This window comes from Hyaena hyaena, unplaced genomic scaffold, assembly GCF_003009895.1.
Source record: "Hyaena hyaena isolate Hyena2069 unplaced genomic scaffold, ASM300989v1 scaffold_11, whole genome shotgun sequence".
Lineage (NCBI taxonomy): Eukaryota > Metazoa > Chordata > Mammalia > Carnivora > Hyaenidae > Hyaena > Hyaena hyaena.
In genome coordinates this window covers 4,511,473-4,530,449 of record NW_024080643.1, presented here as the reverse complement: position 1 = coordinate 4,530,449, position 18,977 = coordinate 4,511,473, and the positions used below count along the sequence as shown (strand labels likewise).

Sequence of the window (18,977 nt, the reverse complement as noted above, 5' to 3'; positions counted from 1 at the left end):
TCTTTCCTGATTTTTTTTTTAAATGTTTATTTCTAGGAGAGAGAGAGAGAGAGAGAGACAGCGTGAGCAGGGGAGGGTCAGAGAGAGAGGGAGTCACAGACTGAAACAGGCTCCAGGCTCTGAGCTGGCAGCACAGAACCCGACGCGGGGCTCCCGAACCCACGAACCGAGATCATGACTTAAGCGAAAGTCGAACGCTTAACCGACTAAGCCACCCAGGCGCCCCAAATCTTTCCTGATTTTTGATGTACGCATTTATTGCTGTGAACTTCCTTCTTAGAATTGCTTCTGCTATATCGCAAATTTTACTATGTTGTATTTCCATTTTCTTTTATCTCAACATATTTTCTCTTTTTGTTTCTTCATTGACCAAAATTCTTCCTTGACCTTGGTTATTCAGTAGCATATTGTTTAAGCTCCACATATTTTTTTGAATCTTCAGTTTCATTCTGGCAATTGATTTCTAGCCTTACCATTACAGTTGAAAGTGATGCTTGATAGGACTTCATCTTTCTTAAATTTATGAAGACTTGTTTCATGCCTAGTATGTGCTCTATCCTGGAGAATGTTTTGTGTGAGTGCCTCTTTTGATCACAGTTTTGTGAACACTCTGTTTCCCTTTCTGTCAGCCACTTTCCAGAATTGACCAGAGAAGCATCCTCAGATGATTTTTGGTAAGTAGATTCCAGGTCTTCTTGATGTTTTAGTGGGAAGGGTTTTGGAACAATTCTGTATTGGCTTATTCACCTAAGTGTTTTGTTAATAAAAGTTTCATATTTCTTTTTCCAAGAGAGAACCAAATTAAAATTAAACATGAATATGATTTTAAAAGTAACAAGAATTTAACAAAAAATAGCCAGTCCTTAGTTTAATACTTTCCATTTCCTGCTTCCTAGCATAATGTCTTCAAAGTTGTATCATACATATTGTAGTATTAGAATTTTATTGACATAAAGGCTGAATGATATTTTGTTGTATGTATATACCACATTTTGTATATCCATTCGTCTGCTGATGGCATTTTTTTCTACCTTTTCTAGTGTGTATAATGCTGCTATGAATATTGGTATTTTAAGTATCTCCTCTCTGTTTTTAATTCTTCTGGGTATATACCTGAAGGTGGGATTGGTGGGTCATGTGGTAATTCTATGTTGAATTTTTGAGGAACCACCAAACTGTTTTCCACAGCAGCTCTACCATTTATATTTCTGCCAATAACACACATTTTCCACATATCCTCATAGCACTTGTTAATTTCTGTTTTTTTAAAAATACATATAACAGCCATCTCAATGGGTGTGAAGTGGTATCTCATTGTGGTTTGGATTGGCATTTCCCTTAGGACTAGTGATGGTGTGTGCTCATGTTTTAAGATTTATATACTAACAAAGCTGATTGATAGGGCCATGTGTGTAGGGAAGACCGTGTCATTGATGGGTGACTGGCTTCCCTGTGGGATGATCAGCCAGGACCTGCTATTTTATTAGAGGATCCCTGGGTGTCAGTATCTGTCTTCCCATGCGAACTGATCAGTCGTCTTCCCATGAGAACTCTCCAGGCTATAAATCTGGCTGTAGCTATTAAAGTTGCTGAGTGGAGGCAGATGGTTGGTGACCATGAAGGATGCACTTAAGACTCCTGTCTTGGGAGAATTCCCTTCCCTCCCTGCTTGTGTGCCCAGTGTTGCTGGGTCTAAAGCTACTCTGGTTTAACTTCTCTAAACTATAAATCTTCCATGGCTTTCTGGGTTCCAACAGGTTCAGTTACCTGGCTGCATGGGAGGAGGGGGAGGGTTCCTGGAGGCACACTCTTCCTCAGATGGACTGGAACCCCTCCTGCTTCCCACTGTCCCTTTATGGGACAGGTTCCTCACGCTGCCCTTTCCTCAGCTTTCCCAAGATTCTGCTCAGGGCATCAGCTTGTGTTCTAGGCGCCTCATCCTGCAGGCTGTTGGTTTCTGCTCTATTAAGCTCTGACGTCCAGAGTTCATGCTGACCTCACCTTGGCTGTGGTCACTTCTTCCATCATCTTTATTTTGAAGAAGGGGTTTCAGGAGGAGGTGGGGATACAGGAATGTATTTAACTCTTCACATTTTCTTCAGTGTGGGAGCAGCACACCACCATCGTATCGGGTTTTATCGTTTCCTTTCTCACAATATTTGCCTCCTCCTCTCTTCTACGTATGAGTTCTGAAAATGATAGCGTAGTTACAATACAATAAGTCTTCTTACTTTACCTGCTTTGAGCAGATACTCAAAAGTGTTCCCTGGTAGACGTTAAACAGAGAACAGCTAAAATGACAGTGTTGACCCCTGCCTCTGTTTCTTCTCCTTGTAACTATGTTGTTGTTTATAATAAACATATTAAAAAATATGCTTTTACAGTAAGGCTCAAGATTTTCTACCTCGAGGTCTGAAATAATATATGTTATTCCAGATCTTTGAAAGTTTACTATAAACCTATAGGCTTTTTAGGTGTGGTTCTTCTTGAAGACAGATTCTTACTAGGTTTGGGTAGATTTTAAAGGAATGTTTGAACTGAGTAAGTATTTTCTGTTCTCTCTCGCAGCCGGATACCTCCTCCCCCTAGTGACTCATGTGACTTTGATGATCCTAGGCTCTTGAAGAACATTGAAGATCATCACGTAAGGCCATTGTTTTGCTTCCGGGACGGTACATAGCTTACGGTGCACTGTTACTTACCTGTATGTGTGCTGCCTTGAAATGTACAATTTTGGACCTTGGGGAAGAGATGCAGTTTTACTTCTCTGGTGTTTGTATTCAGGGAAGTGATCTGTGGTTAACACTCTGCATGGTAATGAAAAGCCGAATTAAATAGGTGATGGAGCTCTAAAGTCTCACGTCAAGAATTCCTCACTATGGAATTCTCCAACATTTCAGCTTTCTCCTGCTTTTTACGATTTCTGCAGTATTCCTTCTTCACGGTTGTGAATCCAAGAGGTCCTGCATTTTGGTGAACAATTGCTTTATGCTTGGACCATGATAATCTAGGGAAGAAAAGTAGGGCGGGAGAGCATGTTGCTTTTATAGCATGCTACTGCGTGCCAAGTATCTGCGTGCCAGATATCTGATATTTTCATCAGCGCTGGAGTCCTCTCAGAGAAGTGATAGGAAGCTGCATGGAAATACTGACCTGGCCAAGAGTTACCAGCAAACAAATGTAGATCTGAGACTCAGAACCGAAGCCTGTTTGGTTCTTAACAGTGACCTCGCACTATCTCTACTATGCTAACAAGCCGGGATTAATTGTAGGATTACCTAAATTCGCTTTAAAGGCTACTTTGAAAAATCCCAACTGAGAAAAGTCTTTAATGACCAAAGCACTTTGCAGCCAGTTGAATCAGTGTAAATTAGACCCAAGATCTTTCTTTCTGAAAAAGTTTTAAAGTTAGGTAAACTCGAGCAAAATGAAAACTTTATCGTTCCAAAATTATGCTAAGAGACTGATCTAATCAAAACTCTCTCTCTGAATTCTCGGTGAGGAAATTTCCTGCTCTCCACTGCACGTGCCCACTTGGTAGTACTAAAGCCTTCCCAGGCACGATTCTCAGATGTGAGCGTGGAAGGCGCCCGTGTCCAGCGGCTGGGAGGCGGACCGTCTGCCTCAGTCCCTGGTGGTGCTGATGGAGTGGTCCCAGACCGCACAGCGGACGCTGCTGAAGTCTGTGCCCCGTGTCGTAGTCACGGGCTGCACAGGCATTACTGTTTTTTTTGTTTGTTTTTTGTTTTTTTAAATTTTGATATTAGAGGTCCAGCTCCTAGGCTAGGGGTCCTCCCAGCAGAGGAGCAGCATCTCAGGAGCTTCTGGGGAGGATGGCGGCTTTAGTCGCGGATGATGTGAGGACTTGCCTTCTGAAAGAGGACTCCGGCATTCCCAAGTAGTGTTGAGAGGGTATTTAAGTGACTAAACGTGTCTGTTCAAGTCGGGGTGGTCAATGGGAAAGAGAGAAGGTGGAGAGGTGACCTAGAGGCTTAGGAAACTGCTCTTTGTCTCCTTTCACAAAGTTTGTTTTCCTGGCCCAGAGCAGTAGGTGGGAAAGCAGCAGAGGAAGTGGGGTGAGCCTGGTGCTCGGGGTCCCTCAGAATCCCAGGGTAAGCTTGGGAACAGCATGCGAGTGGATCCGAATTTCAGTAAGAGACTCATTTATCTACTCATTTATCCTTCACCTTGCTAGGTACTAGGGGAAGAGACGACACACACTCAGGGGAGTTCTCTTAATTGAGAAAACATGTGAAATCATTAGGAGCCATTGTTTACCTTTGCAGCATAGGGATAGGGCCGATACCACTCCTTGAGAAAGCGATTGCCTTTTGTGTAGATAGAGGAGTCTGCTCTCTTTGGGTGTTAGGGGCTAACAGAATTGTTGAAGTGTGGGCATTGTGGGCACCCACACTGAATGGTAATTTGCATTCCCCTAAAATGTGGGCTGGTATAGAAAGTCAGTGGACAGGGCCACAGACCCTCATTTGGAGAAGAGATCATTGGGAGACTCTCTACGTTTGCTGCTGGGATCTCTGCTGTGGAAATCTTGAAACCACGAGCTTAGATAATTTATACATACGTACAGATGTTCTCTTCAAAGCTGAACCCATGCATGTGTGTGGTTTTTGACCATCAGTCGCGTGCTCTGTCCTCTTTGGACCTTCGAGTGGAGACCTGAAGGTAACACTTCTGAGTATGGGTCAGAATCCTCCAGTAGGAGCATTTCCTGCCCCCGTGGTCAATGGCATGCATTTCAGGAAGGAACCCTACTCTTGGAGAAGTTGGTGCTGCTTTTTTCATCCATTGTTTCCTCCCCATCTACCGTCCTGAGCCAGATTTCCTTTTATTCCAGCAGAAAGGCCATCAAGAGTAGTGGGGCAGAGGCACCCCTGTTTTCATAAGGGAATCCCTGACATTTGAGGTTATCATAAGCATCAATGTAAACATGGAGACTTTAAAGGAAATTTTAATAATCTGGACACTCCCAGTTCATTGAATGTGTGATGTGGCCAAGGATTGGAGAATTTATTTTCTGTTACTTTAGTAAAAGCCTGTATTCACTTCTTCTTAAAGGTCTGCTTGAAGCCTTCTGAGGTATTCTTCATCTTGGCTACTATGTTAATTACCCCATTGACATTTAACATCTAGCTTGACTGTAAATAAAGAGGATCGTAGGCTCCAATATTTTTCTTTCAGAAAATGTGGGATTAGCTTTAATGTACTTAATGGATTTTTAAAACATCTAATGTACAGAGCCTCTTAGGTCACTTGGTTATTTTGCCGAAATATGGTTGAGGAGAGGGAGGTAGCACTTCAGGATTTTAGCAATAGATATCCCGCTTTCATATCTGAATAGTCTTGGGACCGTTGATGAAAATTCAAGCATTTTGACCAAGAAACCCTTTACCTTGCTCCCAAGGGAGTACCTCCATATGCTACTGATTTGTTGTTTTTCCTGGGTCATCATTTCTGAATTTCTGGCTCCTCTGGGACTGTGCTTTAAGCACAGTGTAGGCTGATAGCCAAGGCGGAATTTGCCTGTTAAAGGATCCACCTACAGAAAATTTCCAGGAACAGTTTACCTGTTGCTCTGTTTACATTGCTAACCAGTGACTCCCTATTGGTGGGGTAATTTTTCCAAGATTTACCAGGGAAGAACACATAATTTTATTTTGAGTCATTATGCCTAGGACTTTGGAGCTGGAGTCTTCAGGAAGAAATTGTATATGTACATTTAAGCTTTATAGCTGTGATTTAGCATGCCAATTTTAGACATGCCTAGTTTTCTATTTTTTTTACATTCATCAAATAAATTCTCATTTCTAGATACAGAAAGCATTTTATACAGACCAAACAGATATTTTATGATTATGTGGTACCTTAAATAGACAAATTCAGAGAGGCAGAGCAGAATAGAGGTTATGAAGGGCTAGTGGAAGGCAAGAAGAGGGAGTTTATACCATTTGATGGGTACAGAATTGGGAAGATGGAAGTTTCGAGTACAAACGTAGTGGTAGGTACACAGCAATGTGAGTGTCTTTTAATGTCCCTGAATCATGCGCTCAGAGATGGTTAAAATGATAGTGTAGATTTTTCCACATACAAAAGCTTTAACTTCTGAAAAGATGCATACACATGCATGCATACATTGTCCAACAATCATTTCTTGGAAGTTATAAAAGGCTTTTGTGGGAAGTTGCAGGAAAAAAAAGTTTATTTTCAAACATGGAGCCCTTGTTTCAAAGATCCTACAAACCCCTTCCCCACAGGCTGCAAATGGGTTGTCCCGTTTCCCTAATTTATTATAGAAGGCTAGGTTAACTGGAGAACCAGTTAGAATAGTTTTTAGGGATCTTTACAAATGTTGTCTGGCCCACCACTCAAAGTGGAAACTTCATTTGAGTGTGTGTGCACGCACGGCTTTTCTTTATAGCTCAGAAACATTTTACGATTTGCTATGAAATCAAAGACCCTCTTTCATGTTACACTATGGGATGAGATGTGCGGACAGGATAGTTCTCAGGTGCAGGAGGAGGCTGTTCTCCCCTTCCCCCCTCCCCCCTCCAGTACATTTGTATAGATTGTATGTTTCTATTTCGCTAAATCAGTGACTTGCCCGTGGAACTGGCTGTTGCCGAGTACCATTCATATCGAAGAGAAAACCGTGAGCTTGGGCTGTTGATTGCCAGTGTCAGGCACAGCGTGAAAGCCAATGTCATCCGTGGCAGCCGTTAAATACTTCCTCCAATTCCTGCCGCCAGGGCCAGTATTGCCGAAGACCAGGCCCAAGATCTAATTGTAAAGTTGGCAGAACTTCTTAGAAGGCAGACTCGGCAGCCTCCCGAAATCCTCTGCATCAAAGTCTAGTGGGACCGAGACCCTGGGACCAGGGTTGCACTCTTCTGGGCAGATGCACCGGAGAGCTGGAGGCCTCTGGTCCCGCTGCACCTTCCTGGCCTGGGGAAGTGGTCGACTGCCCTTCACAGGGGGTGCTAGCTTCCCTGTGCCGCCCCCCCCCCCCCATATCAAGCCCGGGGACATTCAGCGCAGCAGACTGGGGTGATGACGGCCTGCTCGGCCTGCTCCTTTGGAAGAGGGATCATCCACCAGAAGGGGCTGCAGGGCTGGGTGACTGACACCAGTGAGAGGTGGGAGAGCGTGTAGAGGCGGGGCGTGACTGGAAGCTGCCCAAGGGAGCATTCGTGGGATTGGTCTGTGGTTGGCAGGTAGTGGGGCCTCGCAGAGAGCCAGTTCTCTGAGCCACGCTGATGACTTAGAAACTGGGAAGGAGTGGTGGCCTTAATATAAAAAGCAATTTATTTTCACTGCAGAAAAACTTAGAGAATACAGAGTATTTTTTTAATTCCCCAAATCGCTTCTGCCCTTTGCTGCCAAGTACCATTAACATTTCAGTCTGTTCCTTTCTGTATCTTTTTCTGTGTGTGAATTCAGTGCAAATGCCGAGATCATCCTGTATATAGTTTTTTTTTTTTTAAATCCTATACTCTCCAGAAATTAACATTATAAATATATCCCCCAAATACTCATAATCCTAGAGATGGTCACTTTTAATTTCAGCAAACGATTCCGTGATACGATGTCAGAGTCACCAGGGTTGATTCCCCAACGCCATGTTCAAGGAGGTGCAGTTAGATCCCCACGCCAGTGCTTATTAGTTCAAGAGCGTGGAGCATGACACGGCTTTGGCCAGTGAGAGAGGGGCACAGGCTTGCACGTGGAGAGGGCAATCCTGAATTGACGCCCGGTTGTCACAGTGCTTTTGGGTAAAATTTCTTATTGTTTTTGTAGTGTAGACCTTGGGGAGTTTGTAAACCCTCTAACTTGCTTGATTTCACTGAACTGTAATTGAGCGTGTGTTTTCCTTTTCTGAAGGCTGATAAGAAGTAGCCATGTGAGCAGTTGTGATTTGCTTGCCTAAAGCTTCTCTTTAGTCAGATTAACAGGTCAGAGGAGAAACTCAACATGTTTTCAAATACTGATCACTGTCCATTTGTGACTAAAGGAGTAAAAACAAAAACTCCGCAGAAATCAGAAAACAAAGTTGCTTCCCGATCAGTGATACAAATCTATCTCAAATTTATAGCCAGCTGCCTGTCAAAAAGTGAGATATTAAAGACCTTGGCATTAAAATAACCTGAGGACACGGAGGCCCGTATCACCTCTGGCTTTGAACATCGTCCTTAGAGTGCTAGCCCAAGTGGGCAAGTAAGAACGCAAGTGTATATGTTAGAAAAGACCGGGAAAGTGTCACCTGAGGATAATACGATAGTTGTCTGCCTTAAAACCCGGGAGAGTCAGCAGAAACTCGGAGAGTTGGGAAGACGTTAATTACAATCGACATTAAGTTCCCTTTTTTTCTTAATGTTTTTTATTTCTAGGAGAGAGAGAGACAGCGTGAGCAGGGGAGGGTCAGAGAGAGAGGGAGTCACAGACTGAAACAGGCTCCAGGCTCTGAGCTGGCAGTCAGCACAGAGCCCAACGCGGGGCTCAAACCCTCGAACCGCGAGATCATGACCTAAGCAAAAGTCGGACGCTCAACTGACTAAGCCACCCAGGCGCCCCATCACTTATAAAACTCCGTGTTTGTCCTTAACATGTGAATGGACTCTTGTGAAATATGATAGAAATAAGATTCTATCCATAATATAAAAAATAGATAAAACGTCTAGTGCAGTACCTCGTGTATAGTAGGCATGTGGATATTTTTTGAATGAAGAAAAAATTAATCAGAAAATATGCCAAGGCCTATAGTTAGGAGCATGAGAAGCCTTTAATAAACAGGAAAGCATTCTGTATTCTTAGATGGGTAAACAATTTTAAGACGGCATTTCTCCATTATTTATATAATCTAGTCCCAGTGAAAATTGAGTGTGTGTGTAGGATTGGAGAAGTATATTAAATCCATATCCAGGACTTTTTTTTTTGTTTTTTTTTGTTTGTTTTGAGTAATAGGTGAGGGATGCACTGCTTATAGCTTGTAAGCAATTATTAAGGTAAAGAACAGACATGGTGTAGAGGAAGTGCCAGGACTGTGGAAGCGAGAGGGCAGGGACTCACCCGTTGGGTGGGCCTGTTCTCCGTGTACTGACCCAACATGGATGTGAGTGCCTTCCGTCTGCTGGGCCTGGGCTTACGTTAGTGAGGAAGGCAGATGCGCTGCCAGCGCCCTGGACCTCCACAAGTGGGCAAGCAGCATGTGCACGGCGGGACCGTTTGAAGAGTCTGGAGCAAGCGAGGCGGGGGCTGGGGGACCCTGGGAGGGGCACGAGCCACCGCCTCGATCTCATCTGTACCAGGGTTAGTGCATTAAGAACTGTGTTCCAAGACGGGGTGATAGGGGACTGCTCAGATGCAGTGACCATTGAACGGAAATTGGGAGGGTGGGTGAGAATTGGCTGCGAGTGGGGGGGGGGTGGTAAGAGCAGTGGGACCGGTGGAGCCTTTTGGAAGATCTCGGGACTGTGGCTGGTGGGGCACGCGGGAGGGGGAGGAGCAGGAGGCGGTGGAGCTGGGCGGTGAGCGGCTGCCCCGTCATGGGGGACGTGGGGTCCGTGCTGCGATCCTGACCTGTGTTCTGAAGGGGGCAGGGAGCCAGGAGCGGGCTGGAGGCGGGGCTGTCAGCAGCGTCTTCACAGGTGTTTGACACCTCGCCCCGTGTCTATAGCCCACAGCTCCCTGCATCCAGGATTTCCTCACCCTTCTGGCCGTGTGCCACACCGTCGTCCCGGAGAAGGATGGAGACCACATCATCTACCAGGCTTCCTCCCCAGGTGAGGGCTCTGGGCTGGGTGTGCCCTGCTGTCCGCGTTTACCGTGGGGAGGGGGTGAGGAGGGCGGTCTGCCCCACGGAGGCCCCGCTGTTCACCTCTGCCCCATGCAGTTCGCACCCTATGGTCAGAGTGATGAAGCTGCAGGCGGGTGGTGCTGGGCCCCCCTGACCCTGTGACAGTGCGCCCTCGGCGGGAGGCCCCGGGCCATCCCGCGTCCCCCAGTGGAAGTCCCTGCGCTGGGCGGGACTCCGGGGAGGCCGGCCTGGCTGCCTTGTTCAGCTGCTGCCCGTCGTAGGTTCTCCACTGCCCGTGAAGTGGGTCTAACTCGCCACCTGCTTCCCGGAGCTCCGACTCCCGGGGCACCAGACCTGAGACGGCACCTCTCCAAGAAGATGGGTAGTCAGAGTCCAGGGAATGTGCTCCCGTTCCTTGGGGAGCACCTGGCCCCAGCCAAGGCTGCTAGGTTTGCCAGCTCTCTTGTCCCCGTGAGTCAGTTTTAGGTCCTGTCTGCCCACCCAATGGGAGTGCTGCCTTCAGGACTCTGGTGGCGGGGGGAGTCCTTACCCTGCTGCGCCGAGGCCGGGCCTCTCTAACTGCTGCTACTTGGTTAGTTTGTAAACTCGTGTGGGCTCACAGAACTCTGCGTTGCTGTGCTAGCCATGCCTCGTCAACTCTATTGACAGATGAAGCCGCTTTGGTGAAGGGAGCCCGGAAGCTGGGTTTTGTCTTCACGGCCAGAACGCCATACTCCGTCATCATAGAAGCCGTAAGTGGCAAGCCTGGACACCTCTAGATGCTTTGTGTTCCCTACTTCTTTGAAGACCCTATTTGAAATAGCATGTCTGATGTAAACATGATAGCTACCTTTCTTTCTTTTTTCTCTCCAGTGAGAAACTAGGCCCTGTTGTGAAACCACAGGCTATGTGTGATTCATGTTGGTTTTCTGTTGTGGGCATTTTTCTCTCAAAGATGCTTCTCCACAAGGCTGTCACATGCCGGTGTGATTTGTAGTAAAGAACCTTGCAAGGGGCTCCTGGGCGGCTCCGTCGGTTAAGTGTCCAACTTCGGCTCAGGTCATGATCTCCCGGTTAGTGAGTTCGAGCCCCACACCTGGCTCTGTGCTTACAGCTCAGAGCCTGGAGCTGCTTTGGATTCTGTGCCTCCCTCTCTCTCTGCCCCTCCCCTGCTCACACTTTGTCTCTCTCTCTCAAAAATAAGTAAGCCTTAAAAAAAAAAACTTATATATATAAAAAAGAAGCTAGCAAACCTGTTTCTGTTTTTTTGGTGTTGTTGTTGTTGGGTTTTTTGCTTTTTCTTTGTTGGTTTGTTTTGTTTTGTTTTTGAGTTTTGCTGCTCAGGAAGCCTGAGGGAGAAATTTGGTGACAGGGAAAAATGGAAATCAAGAATAACATCCGTAGGGACCCTTGAGGCGGGTAACGGGGGAAGTTGATGGTTAGGACTGGCAAGGTGCTGGCATTTTTGATGCTGACCAGTTAGAGGGGCTGCGCTTTGTTACAGTCTGGGTTGATGAGGGGCCTGGAGGCAGTCACCGCCTTCTCTATCCTTTGCCTTCCTGCTCCCCTCCATTTGGGGAGGATTTGTAGGTTATAACAGTTTCTGCCTTTATGCGTCTTGTGTCTCTAGACCTTGCCAGATGCATTTGAAATTCACTGCTAACTTATATAGTTGTTGATCCAGGCTTAGCGGTGCTCCATTTTTTTCTTCTACTTAGAAACACAAAACCCAGAAAATATCAGACCTCGACAGAGTGCCCATTTCTTGCCATTTTCGGGTTCCTGCTTTCTTGAGGTCAGAGATCAAACCGTAATTATTTTTACTTTATTCTGATCACCAGCAAGTCTAGCTTAGGAAGAGGTGCAGTCATTAGAAGTGGAGCAAAGTAATGGACTGAATACAGAATTTCCTTTGTGGAAGTGTTTCGTAAGAGAGGTCTTTGCCCCCTTCAGATTAAGGGATGTGACACCTCCTCTGTGCCATCTGCTGTCACATGGGTGTGCTGTTTTCTCTGCATCGGGGCGACGGGGACTGGGAGGGGGACTGGGCTGACTGGGCACAAGTGGGAGAGACGAGGAGAGAACGGCTGCTCTGCCTTGCTCACATGACCGGATACATACAGGGAAGCTGGGGAGCCCCCGACCTTGTCATCACGGTGGTACATGGCACCCTATTAACCCATTATGGGCTGAATAAGACTGTCTGACTAGTTGAGGGTCGTAAACAATAACTGTAAAATCCTACTCAGCCATTAGAACAAGAGTGTCGTCAGACCACACCTTCTCAGGTCGATTACCAGCTATTTACGTGAAGTGGCTGCCACCGGTGGTCTTGATGGCTGCGTCCGGGGCTCCACACGAATGCACACTGGGTGACGTGATGGCCAAGAGGGGTTGGCCCCTGGCAGTCCTGGCAGTCATGCCGGTTTGTGGGTAACAGCGGGCACGCTTCTCGGTGGGCATGTGAGAACATGGTGACAGCCTGCAGAGAAAGGCCTGCTGGTTGAGGAAGGAAGGGAGAAAGGCTGCCGCGGGCTGGATGAGGCTGCTCACTGGCTCAGGGTGTGAGGGGGGTGGGGACAGGCCGGCAGTGACGCCTCAGTCACGCCCTGGGTAACTTGCACGTTGCTTCATTCATTACTTCCCTTCAGCCTGGGGGACACGTGCTACCACTACTCGTAAGGAGGCCACACGGTTAGTGGCAGAAATAAGATTCTAACTCCTCCCTAGGGAACTTCAGAGCCCACGCTCCTTCCACGGTGATGTACTGGGGACACGGAGAGCAGGTTTGATTAAGGAGTTTGAGAAATGGTACACACACAGCCTGCAGCCTTCTGGGAAAAATCAGGATTATTGAGGTTCCAACTGAAGAACTTGAAGAGAAACCACATTTGATTAATTGCCCTAAAATCTTATGTGGATCCATAATCCTTATTTCTAAATCCAAAATCCAGGAAGCTTTGAATTCCAAGAGTTTTTCTCCTGGACTTGGGGAGTCGGCTTTTGGCAGCAGAACCTAACCAGAACTGATGTGAGGCCGTTGATGGTCTTAGGAGTCTCCCGTCCTACCTTCTGTGGTGGGCCGTTGACGTGGTGGATTATAGGGTGGTGTTGCCCCAGGCTCCTCTGGGGAAATCCTGGCACGTGGTGGATGTGTCCATGTTAATAAAACGTATAGAATTCTGAATTCAGAAGCATGACTGGCCCCAGGGTTTCAGGTGGTCTTGGTAGGGACCATGTCAGCCATCGGTTGTGATGTCCTGGAGAAGATGAGAAGCTTCTACCAGAAGGGGGAGCCATGGCCCCACCGGACTGGCATGTGGGAAACCCGTACCTGTTGAAAGGGCCTTCTGCAGGGAGATGGAGATGGAGAGAAAATGAGGGGAGGAGGAGGGAGAGCAGGATAGATCATCTATGTTTGTATAGTATAGAGGGAGGGAGACAGGGATATCTATGTGTGTGTGCCACATGCAGGGAGAGAAAGCGCTGGAAGGAGCGGAGGGATGGGGAGAGGTTTACGACTGGGGAGGCTGTTGTTTTGAGATTTTGATACTTTGCACCCCAGGTAAGAGCCTGTTTTTCTTCCTTCAGATGGGACAGGAACAGACATTTGGAATCCTTAACGTCCTGGAATTTTCTAGGTATGCTTCTCTTTCATGCACTTGGAATTAAATACTTCCATTTCTATTTAACAGCTTCATCAGAGTGTTGGCAAGGTTGTATAATATGATTAAATGTAGTACTTCGGTATTAAATTTAGTAAATACATCTCCACAGTCCCTCTCTTGTCTGGAATTCGTGATTTGCTTTCAAGAAAGTGAAGTAGGTCATTTTTCTGTGCGTGTGGGTGTGGGTTTTCCCTGAGCAAAGCATTATGCTTCCGTATCCTCCTCGCTTTGGATTTCCAGACCCGCTGTTGCGTCAGCAGCTGCAGACATATGTCCGTAGCTTGGAGTGTGTGACGGGGGGGGGGGAGGGCCTTTTTTCTGCCGGTCTTTCCCCAGTCCCGTGGGGGCGTGGCTCGTCCTCCAGCTCAGCACCGTCATGCTGGGAAGCGACAGCCAAGGTCCCTCCCCATCAGAGGCTTTGTCCGAGCCACGCAGCTGTCCTGTGTGTACTCCATCTCCTCCTTCCCCGGGGCAGTGTCTCTGATTTCCAGACCCACGAATATTGGTTGATTTGCTTCCCTAGATCATTCTTGGTTTGTCATTAAAAAACGTCTTAACGTTTTTCTCTCTTCTTAACACTGACTGTCGGTACTAGAGCAAAGTTCTTTGGCTGCCTCGAGAGCATGCCTTCCTATAATTAAAATTTGGGTTTTTTAAAATAACCTTTGTTAAGTGATTTCACACATTGTTTACTCTGCTTTATAAGCTGTTTGAAAAAGATCAATTTTTAACCCTGCTTTAACAGATGGTTTCCAGCCCTTGGCTTTGGTTTTCGGACTGAAAACTTGAACTTGGGCGGGTCAAGAGCCCTTGGGGTTAGGTACTGAGAGGAGAAGAACGATGGTTGGTAAGGGTAGTGGTTCATACAGGGGAGGAGGGACAGTGTCCCTGTGGTGGAGGTGGGGACATACTAAACACTACTCCGGCATTTTTGTGCTCCGTCGCCTACTGGTTGCCAGGAAAGTGCTGTCACGTGGCTGTGTTCACTGGGACCAGCCGTTACGGAGGGACAAGCAGGAGGAAAGGGAATTAGAGCGAAGCAGGTGACTGTGGGCAGGGACAGGAGGGTGTTTTGAAAACCTGTGGGAGACCGTGAGAGGGTAAGAGACCAATTATCGTTACGGCTGTGGTTCTCTTTCTTTCTGCTAGACTCCTCTTTTATCCAAACGCCACTCGACCCTGATAACAGTCCTTTGCGGTACTTGGTGGCAGCCCTGCTTTCCGCATCAGAAACCAAGATGCTGGGCAGACAACTTTGCCGCGAGTACCTTGCTTCTAGGTAGCCGAGGGAGAATTCAAATCCGGGCTGGACAGAGTGCCGAGGGTTAGGATGTGGGGATTTACACGGAGCTGGAGAGACCGTGTCCCTGGGTGTGAGGCGCTCCTAGCCCACTGGAAATCCCCGTGCTGGGCCGGGTGGTCTGGCCCCTGCGGTTGGGGTGCGTTTCAGGAGGACGCGATGTTGTCTGCAAAAGGCATGGGGCAGGAGGTCTGGGGGTGGCGGTGTGTCTCCCGGAGTGCGGGGGGCCTGCTAGTGCGTGGGAGGGCTCGTGTGGGAGGAGGCCGGGCTGCAGAGGTGAGTGGAGGGCAGCAAGAATTTCAGTCTGTAGGCAGTGGGGAGGCGTGGAAGGCTCTGTCAGTGAGCATGAGTCACGATGAAAGACCAGCATAGGTGTGTCCACGTGGGCGTAAGGAGGGCAGCAGTTAGGCACACTTCGGTGCTGAGGTTGTAGGACTTTCTGATTGCCCTCCGCTCCAGTTAGGAGAAGTCACACAAGGGGCTTTTGGGTTGAGTGGATTTATATAGAAACCTCACTCTGTTGCTTACTGGGGAGGTTACTAATATTCTGAGCTGTAGAACAACACTTTTATGGAGTATTGTCAGAAGTGAATTAGACGTGCATAGCAGATGGTCCAGTTTTCTGTTTCGGTGCTCCTGCTATAAATAGCTGTATTAGTGAGTTTCCATGGCAGGGAAAAATAGGTGTATCTCCATTATGCATACACAAAAAGAGGGGGAGGTATACAATTAAAGCCCATCTCTGGAGGAAAATGGAGCTGCTCCGGCTTCAGGACTGCCAGATCATTGCTTGATGTGTTCGATGTGTCGCCACAGGACGTGGGTCCTGGGATACAGACCAGTGGTAACTTTGCTTTTTCCCCCTCTACTCTTACAGTGACAGAAAAAGAATGTCTGTAATTGTTCGAACTCCTTCAGGCCAACTTCGACTCTACTGTAAGGGGGCTGTAAGTACCGGCTAAGCGTCTCATGTCGCAAGGTGCCCTTGGCGGCTACTTCGTGAGCCTGCTTCTCCTGACCGCTGTTAGTGATTGTGCCCAAGGCCGAAAGGCTCTTTCAGATCAGCCGTAATGCGGACTTGGTAGGAAGGGCCCACTGGAGGTCATGGCAGTTCAGGCCAGCGTGGCAACCATGGCCCCTGAAAGCCTTCCTTTTGGTGAGGAGTTGTTTCAGAGACCGCAGCTTGCCCTGTCACGCGAGTCACGTGTGACTTCTGATTGTAGTCTTTTTGCCATTATGTTGTGACATGGGGAAGATTGAACGGTTCATACTGACCTGTGATCCTCTTTTAAGTACTCTGAGATTGTGTGTGCGTGTGTGTGCGTGCCTGTGTGTTCTCAAACAGCTATTCGTAGTTGTTGTGCCTTGTATTTTCATCACAGAGAACTGTTCTGAGCTGTGTTCCTCAGTGTTGCGCAGCTGAACTGGGGTCAGTGCCTGGTGGGCTGCGCCCTCCCTGGCTTGGAGCTCCTGCAGCGTCAGGAAGCCAGAGTGTATTTGAGCAGTTTCGGATGCGCGTGCTACTCTTTGCACTTGGGCACAAAGGTGTTATACACATCGGTCTGTATTTTGCAAATCCGGGTAAATGTAGGGACCATCATATCCCTGATTGTTCCCTTGACGCTTACGGTTCTCCCCGACAAGTGTCTGTCTGGACACCTCCGGACCTGATGTGTTTTCCAGAGCTCGTGAGCGACTCTGGCGGAGAACCGTGTTCCTGCTTGCCCACTCGAGTATTCTCCTGCACGCTGGCTTAGAATGCGGACCGGAAGGTTGACTTCAAGGTTTGCCAGTCACAATGTTTCTCTATTTTATAGGATAATGTAATTTTTGAGAGGCTTTCAAAAGACTCAAAATACATGGAAGAAACACTGTGCCACCTGGAATACTTTGCCACGGAAGGTAAGTGTGATCGGGGCATGTTGCTTTCAGCCACTCAAGTTGTACTTTGAAGCGTTTGCGGCTGACGCTTGGGGGTCATGGTCTGAACGGACGTGTCCGTGTCTTGCCGTACTTGGCTTGCTTCCTGGGAGTGTACTTGCCTAGTGCCCCCCCCCCCGCCACGTGCATTGATGTGAGGTGCGTGAGAGTCCACACCGAGGTACCCGTGGGACTGTGAAGTATGAAAGGAACTGGCAGGCCGCACACAATGTGTAGATCATTCTGTCGTGAATGTTCCTGTTCTCCCAAAACCCATGTCCTCGTTTCCTTGACCTCTTGTCATCCTTGTGACGCTGGTGGATCCAGGACCTGAAGAAACAGTAATTCATTGTATCCACAGAGCATAGGGAAGGAGCCCTCTGAAAGGCCTCGAATGACACTGATGTCAGAAATTCCAGCAAGTCAATACGATGGGGGTTGGAGCCTACGTGCTGCGTGCTGCTCTCTTTGCTCATGCACTCCTCTGGCTGCAAGCGTGTGTGTGCACGTGTGTCTGCTTGGGAGCCTGGATCTTCCATGTGATAGCACGTTGGGCCTTTATTGCCGTCCTGAAATGTACTGCCGCCGCCTCTCTGCGCTGCCACCTGCCTGCGGCGCAGGGGCGTGCGGATCACGCCCAGCTCCTGTGCGGCTCTGCTGTAGGGAGTCCACGTTCACGGCTCCTCGCTGCTCCGGGCCTCTCCACTTTATACATGACGTGGCTTATAGCCAAATGTGGTAGACTTGTTCCTACATTCCCGTTTCCGATGAGTGGAACGTGAATTAGTGACCTAAACAGCAGATAGTTTAATTGTCTTGAGTATGCTGGGGCCACATGGTGTCCCCTCAGAGGGAAGGTGTCCTGCTTGTTTGCATCACTGGGTACGCCGTGGCTGTTTTGCAGGCTTGAGGACTCTCTGTGTGGCTTACGCTGACCTCTCTGAGCATGAGTATGAGGAGTGGCTGAAAGTCTATCAGGAAGCCAGCACCATCTTGAAAGACCGAGCTCAGCGGTTGGAAGAGTGCTATGAGATCATAGAGAAGGTAACTGCACGCGGTACACTTGTTATGTGTCCAGGGAGGGCTCCATCACATACTGAACAAAGTCTTTGGACGGGAACTCTTCAGCTCTATAGCAGAGAGCATGTGTGCATGGGGGAGGGGGAGGGGAAGGAACAAAGGGAGGGAGAGAGAGTTTGAGAGAATGAATCCAAAGCAGGCCCCACACCCAGTGGTGAGCGTACTCAGCGCTGTGCCCGACACAGGGCTTGATCTCATGACCCTGAGATCATGACCTGAGCTAACAATCAAGAGTCAGTTGGCTTAATCAACTGAGTCCCCCAGGTGCCCCTTAACCATTAGCTTTTAATGATGTCTTTCTTTGCTTTAAGAAACATTTAGATTTTTTTCTTCTGTTTTAAAAGTTTGTTTATTTACTTTGGGAGAGGTAGAGAGAGCAAGCGAGCAAGAGCGACGCACACAAACGGGAGGGGCAGAGAGAGAGGGAGACAGAGAATCCCAAGCAGGCTCTGCTGTCAGCATGGATTCTGATATGGGGATCAAACCCACAAACCACAAGATCATGACCTGAGCCAGTGTCACATGCTCAACTGACTGAGCCACCCAGGTGCCCCAAGAAACACTTAGTTTTGATGGGCTACCTGAAAGATTGGACCCCTTTCGGCTAAGTGTTAATGGTATTTTAAGAAGTATCAGGTCAAAAACTGTGTCAGTGACTTCCTGGGTTTACCTAAGATTAGGCTTAATGAGTTTAGCTCACCCTATTGAGTTACATGAGTTACGTGGATCAGAGTTCACAGGCTGGTTGGACATTGTTCATTCTGAGAATTTGCACACTTATTCTAATAGTAGCTACCTTTTTTTTTTTTTATTGTTTTTTAATTTATTTCTGAGAGAGAGCGTGAGTGAGAACATGAGCAGGGGAGGGTCAGAGAGAGAGAGGGAGACACAGAATCCGAAACTGGATCCAGGCTCTGAGCTGTCAGCACAGAGCCCGACGTGGGGCTCGAACCCACAAACCATGAGATCATGACCTGAGCTGAAGTCGGCCACTTAACTGACTCAGCCACCCAGGCGCCCTAATAGTAGCTACCTATGCCATTGCTGCTTTGTATTGCCAACTTTGATTTTTGTTGTTGTTGCTGTTCTTTTCAGTTTATCCCCAGGTGTCAGGTAGCTTTCTAGATATTGGATTCCCTCAGACTGGGAGCTGGATTTCACCTTGTTCTGTTTCATGTTAGCCACAATTGGCCATCCATTT

General features: G+C 47.7%; 1 protein-coding gene across 5 annotated transcripts in view; it reads left to right on the top strand.

The window, feature by feature from the left end:
* LOC120247599 (phospholipid-transporting ATPase IB) overlaps positions 1-18,977 on the top strand; it is a 583,538-nt gene that overhangs the window by 167,753 nt on the left and 396,808 nt on the right. For 4 of the 5 annotated variants that reach the window (XM_039255593.1, XM_039255610.1, XM_039255617.1 and 1 more), the window contains 8 exons: positions 630-674; positions 2,569-2,644; positions 9,689-9,794; positions 10,478-10,560; positions 13,400-13,449; positions 15,654-15,723; positions 16,594-16,678; positions 17,601-17,740. In XM_039255593.1, coding sequence (XP_039111524.1) covers positions 630-674; positions 2,569-2,644; positions 9,689-9,794; positions 10,478-10,560; positions 13,400-13,449; positions 15,654-15,723; positions 16,594-16,678; positions 17,601-17,740 — 655 coding nt within the window. The remainder of the gene's footprint in view (positions 1-629; positions 675-2,568; positions 2,645-9,688; positions 9,795-10,477; positions 10,561-13,399; positions 13,450-15,653; positions 15,724-16,593; positions 16,679-17,600; positions 17,741-18,977) is intronic. The other variant, XM_039255602.1, reaches the window with a different exon arrangement.